Source organism: Neovison vison, chromosome 1 (assembly GCF_020171115.1).
Source record: "Neovison vison isolate M4711 chromosome 1, ASM_NN_V1, whole genome shotgun sequence".
NCBI lineage: Eukaryota > Metazoa > Chordata > Mammalia > Carnivora > Mustelidae > Neogale > Neogale vison.
Genome location: NC_058091.1, coordinates 269,717,046 through 269,736,341, shown reverse-complemented (window position 1 = coordinate 269,736,341; position 19,296 = coordinate 269,717,046). Strand labels below are relative to the sequence as shown.

The following is a 19,296-nucleotide window of genomic DNA, read 5'->3' as shown; positions in this document are numbered from 1 at the left end:
AGTGGTGGAGGGGTGGGAGGTTGGGGTACCAGGTGGTGGGTATTATAGAGGGCACGGCTTGCATGGAGCACTGGGTGTGGTGAAAAAATAATGAATACTGTTTTTCTGAAAATAAATAAATTGGAAAAAAAAACAGATAAAAGGCCTTTTTTTTTAGAAGTAGTAGTCCCAAATACTTGGCATAACCTAAAGAAAATTTTCCTTTGACAATTCTAATTCCATTGTAGAGCTCAGAAATTGAATTTGTGTTTGTCAGAAGTTTATCTTAAAGCCTGATGCATAGTCAGGCTTGAAAGACATTGTTCTAGACCAGTGGTATGCGACCTTGCCTATACTTTAAGATTGCACGGGACCCTTTAAAAATGCTGGTGCTTGGGTCCTACCTATGGGACTATTATTGAAATGATCTGAGCATGTAGGTTTTTAAAGTCTCCATGGCTTTATCTGATGTACATCCAGCATTGAGAAACCCTAATAGAGGTAATCACTGCATTCTGCCAATATCTAATATCTAATTTTTGCAAGAAAAAAATCAGATGTGATACCCGTATTCCCAGTCTCTTGTAAGTATTTACTGAACATGTCATTTCCACTTTATAGCTAAATTAAGTAATTCCTGCACTGGTTGGGGCAAATGTCAAAGAAAAAGCAGCTGATGTGGTGCCAATACCTCTAGCTTCTCTACTCCGTTTTGTGAAGAATTTCTCACTGGTAATCATTCCTGTAAGAGTCCAATACTGTTATTCTTGTCCTTTCCCTACCACAAACCCCGTTTCCATGTGCAAGTGGGTCAGCTCGAGTCTTAAATCAGCACATTCATAAAATTAGTTGGTTGGAAATAAAAGATCTTGCAGATAAGATTTTAAGATTCTTTGCTCATTTCCTTAACTTACAGAATATGTTTTAATGGAAAAGAAAGGCCTAATTTCCTGCAAAATTAGGAGACAATCTTATCCCTTCTAATTGATCTTGATGTGTACAAAAAAAAAAAAGTGCGATGACTTTATTGTATTGCCATGTTGTTACAACAGAGCCCCAATCTACAAAATTCTGAGGAACTGAGTTATGAAATGGAAGTTCTCGTGTAACAGGAAGTTTACTGCTTGCTTGGGAACCCAGTGCTTTGGGAGCCTAGAGTGAAAGTGTACAGTGATACTGAAAATGAATTCTCCCATGGTGTTTGGCTTAAACTTTTATACACCCCCAGACAGCAGAAGCTCTTACAGTAGACAGGAAATCATTCCTTCATTCCTCATTTATGCATTTGTTTTTTTCACTCATTCATGCTATACACATATATTTAAATAAATACTCATGTGTGGACCTGATTTTGGCACTAGAGTAGTGTCTAGAATAAGACAGATATCCTACAGGACTTCACTGAGAATTTCCATTGACCATAAATAAAAACGTACTGGGTTGGAGAGGATGTGGAGAAAGGGGAACCCTCTTCCACTGTTGGTGGGAATGCAAGTTGGTGCAGCCTCTTTGGAGAACAGTGTGGAGATTCCTCAAGAAATTAAAAATAGAGCTTCCCTACGACCCTGCAATTGCACTCCTGGGTATTTACCCCAAAGACACAGATGTCGTGAAAAGAAGGGCCATCTGTACCCCAATGTTTATAGCAGCAATGGCCACAGTCGCCAAACTATGGAAAGAACCAAGATGCCCTTCAACAGATGAATGGATAAGGAAGATGTGGTCCATATACACTATGGAGTATTATGCCTCCATCAGAAAGGATGAATACCCAACTTTTGTAGCAACATGGATGGGACTGGAAGAGATTATGCTGAGTGAAATCAGTCAAGCAGAGAGAGTCAATTATCATATGGTTTCACTTATTTGTGGAGCATAACCAATAGCATGGAGGACAAGGGGCATTAGAGAGGAGTAGGGAATTTGGGTAAATTGGAAGGGGAGGTGAACCATGAGAGACTATGGACTCTGAAAAACAGTCTGAGGGGTTTGAAGTGGCGGGGGGGTGGGAGGTTGGGGTACCAGGTGGTGGGTATTATAGAGGGCACGGCTTGCATGGAGCACTGGGTGTGGTAAAAAAATAATGAATAATGTTTTTCTGAAAATAAATAAATTGGAAAAAAAATGTACTGGGTTTTTCAGTGGAATTCCATGGATGTCCAAAGGCCTTGGGTTCTTAAGGGGATTTTAGATTTTATGTGTACATTTTAATGATTATCTAAAAACTGTAAAGTAATCACATTCCAACCCATCTGAAATATGACCTAGTAACCAAGGATGTGATATTAGGAACCCACATTAAGTTTGTCACCATGGTCACTTTTGTACCACATAAGGACACATTTAATTGATATATTTTTTTTAAAAGATTTTATTTATTTACTTGAGAGACAGAGATCACAAGTAGGTAGAGATGCAGGCAGAGAGGTGGGGGGAGGCAGGCTCCCTGCCGAGCAGAGAGCCTGACGTGGGGCTCTATCCCAGGACTCTGGGATCATGACCTGAGCCAAAGGCAGAGGCTTTAACCACTGAGCCACCCAGGTACCCTTAATTGATATATTTTTTAAATATTTTTATTCATTTAAGAGAAAAAATGAGTGGGAGGGAGGGAGAGGGAGAGAGAATCTCAGGCAGATGCTGTGCTGAGCCCAGAGCCCCATGCAGGGCTCAGTCTCAGGACACTGTGATCAGGACCTGAGCCAAAACCAAGAGTCAGATGCTTAAATGACTGAGCCACCCAGGCGGCCCACAAATTTAATTGCTGTTGACTAAGACGAAAATAAATAGAAGGAAGCTTCATTCTTAGGGAATGCAGTATGCTTACAAGAGGGCCAAATGAAGTAAAGATCTCTGAATAAAGGTTGTGCAGATATTTGCATGGAAAAAAGGCAGTCGGGGCTGTGTTGTCACATGGCACATGGCAGAGTAGGGGTGATCTACTCTGAGGATGCTGTGCTAGAGCCCTGGGTACCGCATGATGCCACTTAGTTTCAGGAAATCATCATCCTTTGTGGGAGTCCGTTATTGTCCATTTTGAATGGTACACATTAGTAGCTTTGTTTGTATTTAATTTTAAATCTTGTTTGGCTTTTAGGGTTTTATGGAAGTGATAAATTTACTTTGATTTGTGTTGACACCTAATTAGTAGTGCTAGTATAAAGATCATTTTGTCAACAGCAGGGATTAGGGGAAGCTTCCTTACTTTAAGGGGGATTAGTCTATTACTTAATACTGACAAATATTTTTCTAACTTATCTCCCTGTACTATAATCATTGCTTAATGAGTTCATTCCTCCCATTAGCCTGGAAGCTCCTGGAAGGCATATTCATATCTTCCTTGACTTTGAGCCTCCTATATGTTTATTAGTTAAATGAGTTGATTGAAAATAATAATAAGTAAGTTAGTTGATTGACCACAACGGGAAGTGTGTAACCCCTCACGTCAAAGTCAGCATGTACTGAGGTTTCTGTCAAGGGAGGCATTGAAGCATAGGCTATCACTTGAAGACTCCTGAGTCCAGTGAGGCTTACTCTGTGCCCATCAACATCCCTTTGAATTCTAGAGTAGGGGGAAGATGAAAATTGTTCTGTTTTCCCCTGCCTTTCTGGCAGTACAGAACGATTGCATTTAAAATCATTTTACCCCCCAAATAAATGCCTGAAGAGTACTTATCATACTAGCGCGATGAACTCCTGGCGCTCATTTATTTTCTCAGACAAATTCCCCATTTTACCCTCAGGATGTGGGTAGGTGGTGGAGTGTCTCCCTCACAAAGAGGTTGGAATTCTAGGAGTTGTTTGGAAAATGGCTTCGTAGGGGTTCTGTTCCTCCCATGGTGTGTGTGCCCGTGGATGTCTCAGTACACATCACGAGAGGTGGCTGCGTAAAGTGAAAGACACAGTGTCCACAGGAGCCACTTTTGTCCAGAGGAAACGGATTTTTGGAGTTGTCAGGAGGGTGGAAACGTACAGACAGCAGCCCGCCATATCTCTTCATCAGCTGATTTTTTTTTTCTTTTCTTTTTTTTTTTTCCCTTCCCCTCTCAGCCGCTTAATGTGAGTGCCTCTCTCTCGCCTTGTTTATTTCAGATGCCTCAGGAACAGTACACACACCACCGGAGCACCATGCCCAGCTCCGAGGGGCCACAGGTCTACAAGGTGGGCATTTATGGCTGGCGGAAAAGATGCCTGTATTTCTTCGTCCTGCTCCTGATGATTTTAATACTGGTGAACTTGGCCATGACCATCTGGATTCTCAAAGTCATGAACTTCACAATTGTAAGTAAAGACACACATTTCTTCAGCCCTTCTCAGGGGAAGGGAAAGTGTGGAGCAAGAAGGAACGTGGAAAAGTGGTGGTAGTAGGATTCAAATATCTTGCAAGCCTGGCATTTGGTTAAAAATATTTCTGTTCAGATTACATGTGGGGGTCTGCCTCTTTCTAATCTCTTTCCCTCAGTGGCTGGGAATCCAAGTTAGAGGAATTTCCCTCCTTTACAGTCTCTTGGATGCTTTCCCTCCATTTTGATGACTGTGATTCTGTATCCTGTAGTTTCCAAGCCTTTTGAGTAAATCATGCAGGAAGAAATACGGGCCAAATTCAAAGAACTAAGTTTTCCCAAATTTTGGGAGGGAGTATAAAAGGGTTTTTGAGGTAGAGGGGAGCGATATCTGAGCAGAATAAGGCTTTGTGGCTTATCTAAGAGTTGTAACTCCCTGTACATACCTGGTAGCTCACTGCTGTGGTTAATTGGGTTTTAAAAGGCCAGTTTTCTTTGCCACTGCCTGAGTAGGATGGAAATGAGGAGGGGGTAGCTATGCTTCACTTTTTAAAATTTTTTTTTAAGAATTTGTGCTTATGCTTCTTTGAAGAAATTCTTGTTATTGGTGGCTAGGGGCACTATGCATATTGAACATTTATTGTTAAAGTTCAAATGAAAAGAAAATTCTGGAAATATGATTTCTGGAGTTATTCTGAGGTTCCCACCCCCCATCCCTGGATTGCCTGGAGATTCTGGCAGTATAAGTACTTTTCACTTTGAGTGAACGCATAGTGGGTAGTAACCTGATGCCCTGAGATCGCCTTCATTTCTTGTGATGTCAGAAGGAAACAATGAGGTTGCCAATAAAAATATCCCATTTGATAAAGAAATCTGACCATAATGCAGTTAACAAGCAGGTTTTTCATGTGAAAATCCCCAACAGGATTGTGGATTTTTGCCTTTTCTGGATTGTAAAGTTCATCTTTATCCTTAAGCCAATCTGCGTGGTTGTACTTCTCTGCCTTTGCAGAGGCGATGTCTTCCGCTTTGGCTCTTTCCTCCATCTTCCTGATGTTCCAGAGCTCCCTGATAAAACCTTTGATCCTCCTGTAGCCCCATTTATCTATTTCTTATTTTCTCCTCACCCTGGAGAATAATTTTTACCTGTGTTTCGCAGACAAACTTTGAGAAGACCTTATGGCTTTAAGACGTGTCTGGAGTCCATCTGGTACTAAATCCAAGGGACCATAATTGCCCTCTGTTGATGTGCATGTTCTGGGATATTTTTATTTATTTATTATTTTTTAAAGATTTATTTATTTTAGATGGAGTGTGCACGAGTCGGGGGAGGGGCCGAGGGACCAGGAGAGAGAGAAGCCTCAGGGAGACTCCCTGCTGAGCACAGAGCCCTACACTGGACTTGATCCCAGGACTCCCAAAACCTTGACCTGTAGCCAAAATCAAGAGCTGACCGCTTAACCAGTTGAGCCACCCAAGCACCTGTGATGTTCTTATTTTATGTGTCAAGAACTTGTAAGTGGAAAGCTTTTGTTCTATAGTATTAATTAAGAGAAAATTGAAGCTAGGGCAGGAGAATGGAGAATAAAAACGTAAAAGACATTTAAAAGATGGTGTTGGTGTACTTCAACTAGGTTGTAGGAGATGAAGGATTGGAAGAAATTCTGGAGCATTCCCAGATTCTAGCTGGTGAGAGAATTGAGTGGTAGAGTCCAAAAAGCAAGGTAGAATTTATTACTTTCCCATTGGAACTTAGCTGGAACTAATGTCCCCTCTATAGCTTTTCTCTGTGCTATTTGGGCTAGTTCTATGACTTTTTTTTTTTTTTTTTAACCTAGTCTGATGTGAAGTTAACTTCTAGAACCTGAAAGATTTGGGGATGAGCGTGGTGGGGAATATGAGCTCAAATCTTGAAAACTGTGATACTGTACAACTATGGATTCTAGAGGGTGTTTTATCTGGCAAGCTTAATAGTGAGAGGTATATGTAAATGTATACTGAGTGACAATTCACTCTGATTGTATGTGAGCTTGGGGAGCAATATGACAGTAAGGTAATAATCTATTTGAAATAGGCTATTTCCTGTAGTTAACTGAATTGATTGCCAAAGTTGGGAGTTCTTAAAGCAGTACCAAACCAAGTACTTACTGAGGTGAGAATAATGCCATTATTAGCCATAATTGGTGCTTTATAATCGTAATGCATTTGAGCACATACAGCTGAAGTGTCAGAAAATTGATCTTTCCCTGCAAGTTAAAAGCATATTTTTCCATCAATCACAGTATAAAACATATTCTTTTAGAATTATAATTCTATTCCACAAATAGTAATTTACTGACAGTGAAGATCTTGAGAAAGAATGAAGTATTAACCAATTTTCTATCGGAGTACGTTGGCTAAAACAGCAAGGAAATCAATGGGATAACAGTTAAGCATTTTATGCAGGAATTTTAAAATATTGTCAACAGAAAAGAGTGATTTTTTTTAAACCTCTGGAATATTTAATGATTTGCAATTTAGGAAAGTTCACAGTATAATCAAGCCCTCTGAGTAATGATGAACCAAGAGAATGATGTCATAATGAAAGTACTTGGGAGGAGGTCTTGGCAACTTATCCAAGATCGGATATCCAGCATTTTACGTTGTGGTCAGGCTTGTGTTCTGTGCCATCCCCAAGGATATATGCTGGAAGAGCCCTTCCATTAGAGCAATCTGGAAAAATATCCCAATCCAGTTTTCTTGGTCCCAGAGGTAAATCAGAAGACAAATGATTTCGCTCTCCTATGCTCCTCACTGAATATTCTTGTCTTTGTCACAAGGCAGGAGAGCAGGATGACACTTCGGTTCTCAATTTTCCCATACATGGAGGAGTGTGTGGTTTCCCTGTACTGTGAACCCTCATAATTCAAACTATCCTGGTTAATCACACACTGTGCTGTACGAGGGGACTACTATTTACTGAGTTTTGTCTGTTAGTTTATTCTATTAGTCACAGTGCTTGACCCTTAAAATATCTCTCATTGAATTTTCACTTCGGTGGGAGTAGGAAAAAAAACTTAGGTATTATCTCCATTTTAATAAAAAACAATGTTCAGAGAAGTGAAGTGATGTGCTGAAGCACACACAGGTAAAAGATAAAAGAGGTAAATAAAATAAATAAACAAAATAAATAAAATAGGTAGTGTTTGACTTCAAAAGTAAATAAAAGAGGTAGTGTTTGTTTCAAAACCCAACCCTTTCCACCATCCACCACACTGTACTCCTCCCACTAATTGCTGTAATTATCCAGCACTTCAATAAAGCCATACAGCTGCCACAAGTCTCACTATCTTTGTGGCCCACCGTCTCTCATCTGATCACACATGTCCTTTCTGTCTGAAATAGCCCTTGACATTTTTTTTCTTTTTTTTTTCCAATTTATTTATTTTCAGAAAAACAGTATTCATTATTTTTTCACCACACCCAGTGCTCCATGCAAGCTGTGCCCTCTATAATACCCACCACCTGGTACCCCAACCTCCCACCCCCCCGCATTGGCTGCATAGTTTCCCGATAGTTATGAATGTTCAGTCCTCATGTCATTTCTCTTTGCACTGTACTTGTTGCCCCTCTCCCTCCACGGTCTCAGCCTTCTGTCTTATCCCTTTGTTGTGTTCATGTAAACATTGAACATAAACTTCATAATAATTTATATGTCATGGGGTGACATGGAGACTCAGTGAGTTAATGTGTGTTGAGCATTTATGGCAGCCTCTGACCCACAGAAAGTCTTGATGTTGGCGACAGGAAGTCATGAGAGACCCAACACCAACCGTAGCATGGTGGTTACCCTTAACCAGAATCTGGAGATGGATGCTTTAGACATAGATCTGACTTCTGCTGCTTATTTTGTCAAGTCCCTCAGCCCCTCCGTGCTGTGGTTCCCTGGGAGTAATAGCAGGACCTGTCTATCATAGGTTGTTGTGAAGAGTACACCAGGGGATGAGTATAAACTATTTAGAATGGAGCTCAGCACCTAGTAATAGTTAAGTTATTTTAGTGTTTGCTATCATCATCCCCATCGTAACTTTTCGAAAGTTTGTTTCATGCCAGGCACTAGGCTGCTATCATTTATATTATTACTGAATCCTTATGCAAGTAGGTAGTATTATGGTATCAACTGGACAAGGATGGGGAGAAGCTCAATAACTTGATTTGTGAACGCATAGCTTTAGGCAGAGTAAAGGTTTGAATCCAAGCAGTCTGGCTTTGGAACCTGGTCTTTTAGCCATCGTGATATATTGTGGGACTGCACAAATGTCCTAGCATGGGAAGGCAGGGGGTGGGGGTGCTGGCTGGCTTCGTCAGTGGAGTGTGCGACTCTTGATCTCAAGATTGTGAGTTCAAGCCCCATGTTCAGTGTAGAAAAAAAAAAGAAGAGAAAAGAAAAGAAAAATCTGAGCATGAATATCAGGGAAATGGATGCCTACCTGGCCATGAACTACATCACCTTTTTTCTCTGAGACTCAGGATAGAAATGAACACATTAAACTAGGTATCCTTAAGACTATAAGGTAGCTTCCTGTTGGCACACTATGATTTTATATTTGGGGCTTTGCCTTGACCATGTGTGATCTCACTCCATAGAGGCGGCTACTGCTGCCAACACATTCTAGCAACCCAGTCCAAATAATGTGGCCTCAAAGTTCTCCCCACATAACTCCATTTTGATCATCTGCAATATCATTTAGCACAAGTGGTTATTGAGTGATAAGATTTAAAAGGCTTGGGAATTATCAATAGATGTTGTGATCTCTTAGCACAGTGGAATATGAAGTCATTCACTGTTAGACAAGAGAGGAGCTTGGGAGTTCCCCTCATCAGACCCCCTCGTTTTGCAGATGATGAGCTCAAATTAAGTAGTGAGGTTGCCTGACCCAGCTGTGTTGCTGTAAACATGCCAGGAACTTCTCAGGAGCAGGGCTCATGGTCTATTTATCTTTGTGTCCCTAACCCAGTACCAGTATACAGTAGGCTCCCAATATGTGCTTGTCAATTAAAAATTGCCTTTGTGAAGATCACATTCGTGAGATACTGAATGCCCAGTACCCAGTCAATGCAGGTCACATGATAAGTCTTCCATAAATTATAGAGTTCTATATACCTCACTTAATAGATAACTTCGGTTCCTCTTTCCATTCATTAAAATTATAAAAGTCAAGCCATTTCTCTGTGGCTACACAAGAAATGGACTTCTATTTGTTTAATAAAAACCTTAATGATTTCCCCCTATAGTCCTCATAAAAACCCTGTGAGGTAGGTACCACCATTGCCCTTATTTTATAGGTAGGGAAGTGGAAGCTCTAAGAACTGTGGTAACTTGCCCAAGGTCATGCCGTCAGTGAGTGATGAAGCCAGGATTGGGTCACAGGGAGTCTGGCTCTAGAGCCCATGCTTTTAATCAGTACACTATGCTGCCCATTTTCCAAGTGCTATTTTTCATGAAGACAAATTGAATTTGTTCAGTGCAATGTCTAAAACATGATTTATTTACCCTAAAGGAAGATAAAGATCCACTGAGGGTCAGAGGAAGGCATTCTAATACTTGTAAATTGGACACATTGTAAAACAGTAAAAGCCAGAGAGAACGGACAGTGTGTTCCATAACTCAGAACACTGACATTCATCTGTTTGGAGAAGGCTCAAGGAGCTTCGACCCAGTCAAACTGACTCAAGTGGAGGGGAGTGAGGATACACGTGCCCTGGGAAGGGGAGAGAAGTCTCACTGGCACGTGGGAGCCCGTCACAGCGGAGGGACCGAGGGCACTGGCAGAAACCGAGGTGCTGTGGGGAGGTCCACCTTCTGGTTGCCCTGGTCCGCATGGCATCATGCCCTGCGACATTCGCTTCTGTTGGCAGGCTGGGTTCCTTCTGCTTTTGTTGTTCCTTCAACTAACCCCCTGTGTCAGTTCAGGTTTTCTGCTTCTTCGCCACTTAAACTTGTATTTATCTGTCCTTGACCTTCTGTTTATAATAATCTTTCTCTCTAGCTCCCCCTCTACCCGCCCCCATCTCTTGTTGCTCCCCAAGTGACATCCCAGAGAAGGAACTGCATTGGGCTGGATGTTGCACATCACGCAGTAACCTGTTTGCATGCCTGGAGGCTGAGGAAGACGCCCCATCATCAGCTATAAGCTGCCGGACAAAGCCACGGTCCTCAGAGTCCCGCTCTTTGAGCAGCCCGGCCAGGTCTTCCCTCCCATTAGGTCAGAAATACACTTGAAAATCGTATCTACATTTGATCTTCTATAAACACTATCTTTTTAAAGCTTTTTCACTTTCTTCTCATTTATTCTTGAAGCCTTTCCAGATTAACCCGATGGACTCCCTTTTCTCTGTTCTGCCGTACCTGCTGTCAGGCAGGGGCAGGGTGAGGTGGGGAGGACATTCAATACTGCATTTATTTATTTTCCTGGCCCTCTCCCTTGCTAGGCTGCAAGCTCCAGAGACAGGAACCTTAAACTATTTCATATTTGAATCCACAAGTTTAAACACCTTGCCTAGCACGTAGTATTTAGAATGTTTATTGAATAAATGAATGGGAAAGAAAAATCATGAATAGCCCGTCACTTTAAATTAAAATGTGTAAAGATGGGTTAATAGAGCTTTATATAGCCCTTAAAATGAACTATTAGTTCATTTATTAAGGTAGACAGATCATAAATGAGATGAGTACTGGAATTTGATTATGAAAAGGTATTTTTAATACCAATACTCCCTTCTGTGTATCAACTACCTGCTACATTTTAATTACATGAAAAGAGAAGGGCAATAATGGAGTGTCAAACAGAATTGAAATAGGAGGTGTCATCCTAGTTAATATACAGATTTGCTCAGCAAATGAAAGGAAATGATATTATTGGCTTTAGTCAGACTTTTCATTTAACACTGTTAATATATTGTGTGTGTGAGAAGCATTCACTTCAGCTTCTAGACTGAGAACATCACCCTGTGACCCTCAGTGCTTTGACTCTTGTCACTTTCTATCCATTAGCTCAAGTTCTTCAACCTGAAAAACTGTCAAGATGTTATTTTTTTTAAGCGGCATGGAAGTTGTAATGCAGAAAAAAACAAAAGACAGAAGTTCATTCTGTTCCATGATCTGCCCTGGGATGTGGCTCTGCAAGGTCCTGTTTGCTTAGAAGCCTACTGGGTTTTGTACCTTTATAAGAATGAGAATCTTCAAGGATGATTTTAATCACTGTAACCGCTGCAAAATGCTGTGAACCAGGCTTGTTACAAATGGATACAATTTATCGGCCATATTTGCTTCAATTCAGTCTGTATTTCTTAAGCACACTATTTGTGCAAGACACCATGCTTGTTTGGACAGTGGAGATTATAATAGGAAAATCCTTTATTTTAATAGATCAGAATATACTAGAAAGTAAAAAGAAAAAAAAAGCATGTGTGTGATATTAATCCATTCCCCAAATGACAAATATTTTAAGGGAGCATCAGAGAAGGAATCCGCTAAAGCTAAAAAGCACTGGAAGATTTCTTGAGTCTTAAAGGATGGGTAAGGCCTTTTGGGTCATGTTTATAGTAGGGAAAGCACCATGATTGTAGCCTGGTTGAGGTGTGTTCAGCTTGGTTGGGAAGCCCCAGACACTAGGGTTCTGATATTGAGAACTCATGCCCCTACAGAGAAAAGATGGGGTGGGGAAGGAGAAGCATGGAAGCCGACACCAAGAAAGTCCAATCGAACGCAAATCATAGACACTCTTGAGAGGTCAGACTGAGAAACTTGAGTTCTAATTATTAACAAATGACTTGTGCAGTGTTAGCCTAGTATATGGGTAATATCCATGATTTTTGCCACTTGTTACTGTTTTCATATACTCAAAATTCCTTTTTAATGATTGTAGAATTGAGAACAATAAACAATGTCAGCAGGCTCCCTGGAAATATTTTTCTCTTCATAACATCACACATAGCTGCTCACACATGGAATCTGAGATCTTATAGGTCATGGGGCTGTTCTTCAGTTCTGTTACTCAGAACTCTGAATGACTCTCAAAATCAGAAGTTCTGACGAGATCTTGGAGCTCTGTTCGCTCGCACCGAGGCATGAAGCAATTGTAGGAGAGAAGTTCTGAATCCCAAGAGGGCATGTTACCACAGAGAGCTTGCAGATCCGTCCTTCCACAGCAGGCAGGGGTTGTTCCAACTGTGGGGCAGGGAGTGGGGGAGAAGCCACAGTAAATATGAGGAGGTTTCAGGTCATTTGAGTTGCCTGAGCATCATTAGTTAGGGTTTCTAAGCTTGGAGTGTCTTTGTAAATACATTATCTAGAAGTGCACTAATATGAAATTAAAGTGAAATAATATTAAAAATTCAGTTCCTCATTCACACGAGCTACCTCACAGATAGTCAACAGCTCCTCTCCTCAGGAGACCACATAGAAAACATCTCCATCACAGCAGGGAGTTCTCTGTTATAAACATGACCAGAACCTGCTAACCTGTCTTTTGGTGTGTACATTCAGACCTTTGAACAAAAAAGTTTTTCACTTCTCTCCATACATTCATTTTTGTGTTTTCTTTCTATGTCCTAGACAATTTTTAGGACCTGGGACCATGGGATTAAGGTAGAAAACCAAAAAGCAAACACAACTCCATTTATCAGGAGGATAAGAAGAAAATTTCTCATAATCTCATGAACAGGTGGCCCCAAATAACTGGTTATAATGGCTTGTTCCTTTTCCATACACCCATTCTCTGTCCCCTCTCTTCCTTTTAGTACTTCTCACCGGGAAGGTAGTGAGACAGTGATAGGTTTTTCATCTTGCCTGTAAGAAGCAAGGTGGTCCTTTTCTGGGCACACAGCTCTATTAAGGGCGGAGGGTCAGGGACCATTTCTAAGCCTTAATCTTCTCAATCTGTAAAAAAAAAAAAAAAAGTAATTTGGACCGGATGAAATACAAGGTCGTCCCTCCAGAGCTTAAGTAGTTCCTCTAATTACTGGATCCTCCCATATTCCTTGAATCAGAATGAGAGAGATTGAATCATTTTTTTCCTCTAGAAGTGTGTGTGTGTGTGTGTATGTTCACACTGTATTTAGATAAAAATCCAAGATGCTATGTGCCACGAAATATATCTCATATGCCGTTTAAAAATGTTAAAAACTTAATCTGTTCAATTATTTAGTGAGTCATTGGTCTCATTATCTATTATTATCCAACAAAGTACCCCAAAACCTAACGGCTTGATGTAACAGCAGTAATTAATTTTGTTCAGGAATCTCTAGTTTGGGTGAGACTCAGTGGGGGGTTCTCTCTGCTCCCTGATGTTGAGCCCCTGAGTTGGGAAGACTCGCACTAGGGTTGGCTCAACAGGTAAGGCTGGAATCATCTAGAGGCACGTTTACTTACATATATGGGCACATCTTGAAAATGGGACCTCAGCAAGCCAGGTAGTCTACATGTGGTCCACCATGTCAGCTAATTGGACCTCTTTTCCACATGGCAGCTGGGTTCCGGAATGTGTGTTTCCCTTACACATGGTGGGAGTGCATAATCCTGCTCCAACCTAGACTCGGGAGTCAGGCAACATCACTTCTTATTTAGTCTGGTGAAGGCAGACACAAAATCCTTCTAGATCAAGGAACGGGGCACATGGACTCTACCTCTACATGAGGGACTTGAAGGTTCTAGAAAAGCATGTAGGATGGGAGATTATAATTGGTTGAAAACATATGTCCTTGGCTTAATCCCTGGAACCAATGAATGTCACCGTATTTGGCCTGATCTAAAATAAGGATCTCAATATGAGGAGATCATCTTGGATTACCAAGTCAGGCCCTAAATCCAGTGATCAGTGTCGGAATAAGAGTCAGGTGGAGTAAGAGTTGATGGAGAGAAGACAGCAGGCAGTGCGGTTGGCTGCAGAGGCAGAGAGACGGCTGCTGCCAGCACAAGGGATGTCAGGTAGATTCTGGAAGATGAAAAAGTCAAAGAAAGGACTCTCCTCTAGAGCATCTGGAAGGAAGGGCATCCCTCCTGACAGCCTGATTTCAGACTTCGAGCTTCCAGAACGGTGAGAGAATAATTTTTTTAAGCCATCAGTTTTATGGTAATTTGCTATGACAGTCACAGGAAACCAGACCAGAGATGGCCTTGGGACCCTCTTTGGGAAGTAGTCTACCACAGCCTTATCAACACCACCTGCTAAGAGCCATGCGAACCCTGCACCCTGTATGGAGCACAGTGGGAAGTGCTTGCTATGTTAGCTCTTTCCTTTCTCACCAGGACCCTTTGAGGAGGTGCTGGGGGAGACAAAGCACAGACTGCCTGCTTAACCTGCCTGACTCCCTTAGCTGCTAAGTGGCAGGGCCAGTGTATAGATCCTGGTGTGTCTAACTTCAAAGTTTGGGCTTTCAGCTTTCTGTAGAGATGTTTACTGTCAAAAAAAATACATGTCGTTAGCTAGTAATATATTTAGTTGTTATCGTGTCCAATGGCCATGGTGGTTAGTGTATATTAAGAGCAAGGAGGAATGGGCACTTTGCAACCGCTTCAGTGGGGGAGGCTGGGTGGCTCAGTCTCCTAAATGGCCGACTCTTGATTTTGGCTCAGGTCGTGATTTCGGGCTTGTGAGATCAAACCCCATCTGAGGCTCCAGGCTGAGTGTGGAGTCTGCTTAAGATTCTCTCTCTCCCCCTCTGACCACCACCCCCACTTGCTTTCCTCCCTCTCTCTCTCAAAAAAACAAACAGACCAAAACCTACTTCAGTACTGGATCAGCCATTGACCACTCAAGCACAAGTATTTTAAGGAGTCAGACTAACTACATAACTGGTTCTTGTGTTCTAAGAATCCTGGTTTGTTTGCTTTTCGAGTTACTTTTTTGCCTTCACTAAGCCACATGTAAATAATCTAACCACGGTTGCTTTGTAAATTAGGAGTTAAAGACTAGAAATGAATTCCTTGGTAGGAACATAGCCCTTCTATTTCACAGAGAAACCTTCAGGCTGGAATGCTTATGTAAAGAAAATTATGCATTTTGACCAGACTTTAATTATCATCCAAATTAATTAAATGGAGGAGTCTTTAGCATCTCTTAAAATTTACTTTTCTACTAGTAGGTACTCTGTTTGTTGCTTTTTCAATTTTTAAAATTTTATTTATTTTTAAAAATTTATTATTTATTTGAGAAAGAGACAGGCTGAGAGCACAAGGATAGAGAGCACCAGGGTAGAGTGACTCTTTGCTGAGCAGGGAGCCTGATGCAGGACTGAATCCTAGGGCCCCAGGAATATGACATGAGCTGAAGGCAGATGCTTAAGTGACTGAGACACCCAGGCGTTCCATAATGCATTTTTTTAAAAAGATTTTATTTATTTATTTATTTATTTAACAGGGAGAGAGGGAGAGAGACAGAGAGAGAGATCACAAGCAGGCAGAGAGGCAGGCAGAGAGAGGGGGAAGCACACTCCCCGCTGAGCAGAGAGCCCAATGCGGGGCTCGATCCCAGGACCCTGAGATCATGACCTGAGCCGAAGGCAGAGGCCCGACCCACTGAGCCACCCAGGTACCCTCCATATTACATTTTTTAAAAGATTTATTTTATTTATTTATTTTATATATAGAGAAAACATGCATGAGAGGTGGGGAGGAGGCAGAGGGAGAGCCCAGTGTGGGGCTTGATCCCAGGTCCTGAACCAAAGTCCAGGGTCAAATGCTTAAACTACTGAGCACCCAGGTGCTTCTTTGTGTTTACTGTTAAAGAAGGAGTTAGTGAGTAGAATTTGGGAGCAGTGGTGTAAGCCCTTTTTAGTGTAAAATATGTGAGTCATTATACAGCCATTTAGCAAGTCCTTGCTATGACCAGACATTGTGAAGGCCTCTGGTGTGTGATTGCCTTCTCAAAAACTAACAGTGGAAAGATCCATGGAATTGTTATCTTTACCATGTTGTTGTAATCATCATTTTATTTCAACAGGCATTTTTAGGTACCTGTTATACTCCAAAGGACACAATAAAAGAAACCATCTCCACTCTATCCCCGTAGCATCCTTACTCTTATAAAAGTTCTTCACACCTTTGGAAGCCTGTTCACACCTATTGTGTTATGTGATTCTTTACAAATGGGAGAGACATGGCAGGGATCATTTAATTTTACCCTTTTTGACTGAAGGGACTGCCGAGGCTCAGATCTGTGTAAGATCTCATGTCTAGTAAGTGCTGTAGTCAACCTCCCAACTTGAGAATACATAAGAATAAGAATGAACAATGAGCTGTAGAACTCAACCACAGTTGCCTTTTCTGGTTTGAGGCAGGCCATGCAGCCATTGTTTATGGGATATATGGAAAAAGACTCAGCACATTCCTGTTCCTTAGCTGGCCATTAAATTTGGGCCAGGGAGTTTGGGCCATTAATGCATGAGACTGTGATCAGCCACGTTAAGTAAGCATGTTTTCTCTCTCTGGCAAATCTCTTAATTCCAAGGTAAAAGGGGGGAAGTCCCTAAAACCTGAGGATAGAGGAAAGTGATCATATGGGTCACTTAGTCATTCAGTGGGTTAAACCGGCTTTCTGACGTACCTAGCTGGTTACTGTCTCAGAAATGAATGCTTTACAGTTCACATAAGGAATTTCAGATTTTCTCCATTGAAACCTGCATTGCAGTTTGGCAAGGAGGGTTTCACGAGAGCGGGGATAATTTGTGTTTGTTTATTCACTGGTGGAGAGCCTTGTGCTTCTGACTTTTGTGGTTTTCTTTGAAAAAATAGTTTCCTGGACCCAATTAGGTGAAGAGCTCCTGTTTGAAATCAGCAGCTCTGTTTGAAATCTGTCGTTTATCTAGTTACTCTCTGGTTATAGCCTCATGAATGAATAACAGTCATGTACTCAACACATGTTTAATGATCTCTTCCTGTTGACTGAGCACCGTATCAGGCGCTGGAGGTATGACAATGAACAAAAGCAAATGCCGTTCCTTCCTGAAGGCGCTGGCTGTCTTGTGGGGGAGGCAAGTAGTGAGCACGTGATCAAAAAGATCAAGATGTAAGAATACCATTGTAATGAGTGGATGAGGTAAGAATCTATGAAGGGGGAATTTGGCATAAGCAAAGAAGGGACTTTCAAGACGAGGTGATTGCACAGATGCCAAAGGTGAAAGTGAACAAAGGCAGGCGAAGGAAAAAGAGATGTTGGCAATCTTTTGCTTTACTTGCTTTATTTAAGGGCCGTTTGGCTTCATCATGGCTGAATTAGGGACCACACCTGTGAGGGTGAGTATAGACTGTGATTCCCCTCACTTAATACAAATAACTTCTGCATTAAAAAAAAAGGAAGCTTGTTTACAATAGGGCTTTGCTTTCTTCATTGGCACAAAACAGTATTTGACTCCTCACAGGTGCATTGACTGCAAGATTGCCAAGTGGAAGATTGTCGTTAGTAGGATATCATTTTTGAGATTATTGTTCTTATTTGTGCCAGGCATGGTACTGAACTTAATTTCCCCTTTTACCAGATGAGAAAGTTGAGGCTTCAAAGTGAGGTCAAGTCACTTTCTCATGGTTGCAGTAAGCGACAGACCTGGAACACAAAGCCAGTGTGAACCCAGAACTCCTGATAACTGTGCCATACATTCTCCTGTGATACCCTGTTCACTGAAAGATCGTGGTCTTTGTTCCTCAGAGCCCTTAGTCTCCATGCTTGGACCATTCCAATAATGTCACAAGAGTCAGCAGCAGGCTACATGAAGAATGCTGATGGTCTGTAATAGCCCAAAGATGAACTGATTTCTAGAACCCTCTTAATGTCTGCCCATTATGATGAATACTTATTACTCTCAACTAGTGGAATGCCTCCCACACAGTTTATTGAGAAATTGTCTTCTCTGTTTTCTAATGGACTTTATTGATTCTTTTCTCTCATATTGGACAAATCACTTATTGAACTCAGAGGGGTTAGGCGGCCTCACACCCAGGAGACTTAATTATTTCGGAACAAATCCTCTCACTCCAGACTGTCCAGCTTCTTGACTCATTGTCCAGAGTTGTTCTGAAGCCACGGTGCCCACCAATGCTTTAGAAAGATCCTGTTGTGTGAAAAATACAGTGTTAGAGACAGTGTGGTTAATGGGTTTAGAGAAGTCAAACTCAGGTTGGAACCTCAGCTCTGTTACTGATGAGCCAGGAGATACTAGCAAAGTAGCTTAACTTCTCTGAGCCTTGATTTACTCATTTATAGTAATGGGATTCCTAATACTGGCTTTGCAGAGTTCTGATGAAGATTTAAACAGAAGGTACAGCTGGGTCGACATCAGTAAATGCTTGCCATTATTAATGTCAACTTGACCACTTGCAGAATTGCCTTGCAAAGAGAAGATGTGGTTGCTAAAATTTAGCAGAGTCATAGGCTCACTTTTAAAGGAATGACTGATGGCATCTTAAAAGCACGTGCAACTTGGCTGTGGCTGAAGAATCAGCATTGCTGTAAGAGTTACAGTCATGCAGTATTTTATATGTCCATGTTATTGCTGGTTCAACTTAGAACTGCCTGAAACACAGGAAACTATAACCTTTCTAATGAATGAGACAGCCTGTAAAGGAGCAAGCTACTAAGTAAACAAAGTGATTGTGTATCATGAGTTGTTCCCTGAGCGAAATAGAAATGCAACATCGTGCCGGAGACCCAGGTGAGCATATGTCTCCGTGAAGAGGCAGATTTTAGTAGAAGCCTGAAGTATGGGATTGAGGTAGCCGGGGACAAGGCTGAGGGAGGTTGCAGGAGGAGCGAGAGGGAAGAGCAAAGTCGCATCCCCCTGATGGGAAAAGGCACTGCCTAGACAGTGTCAGTGTGGTGGCAAGAAGGAGTTGTCATTCAGTCATTACTGTTGGAAGGCAAGCTCTGTGTAGGAGACAGAAGGGACAATACATGTGACACTTAGATCCCTGCTCTGCACTGTGTCATTCATGAGAGGCCAGCTGACCTTCAGTGACTTATTCCTGATTGGTATGATGTGATGCTTATGTAAGGCGGCTCAAAAG

At 41.6% G+C, this 19,296-nt stretch overlaps 1 protein-coding gene across 4 annotated transcripts in view; it reads left to right on the top strand.

Annotated features, from left to right (window-relative positions):
- SGCD (sarcoglycan delta) overlaps positions 1-19,296 on the top strand; it is a 1,012,166-nt gene that overhangs the window by 584,956 nt on the left and 407,914 nt on the right. For all 4 annotated transcript variants that reach the window (XM_044230712.1, XM_044230705.1, XM_044230687.1 and 1 more), the window contains one exon: positions 4,069-4,257. In XM_044230712.1, coding sequence (XP_044086647.1) covers positions 4,069-4,257 — 189 coding nt within the window. The remainder of the gene's footprint in view (positions 1-4,068; positions 4,258-19,296) is intronic.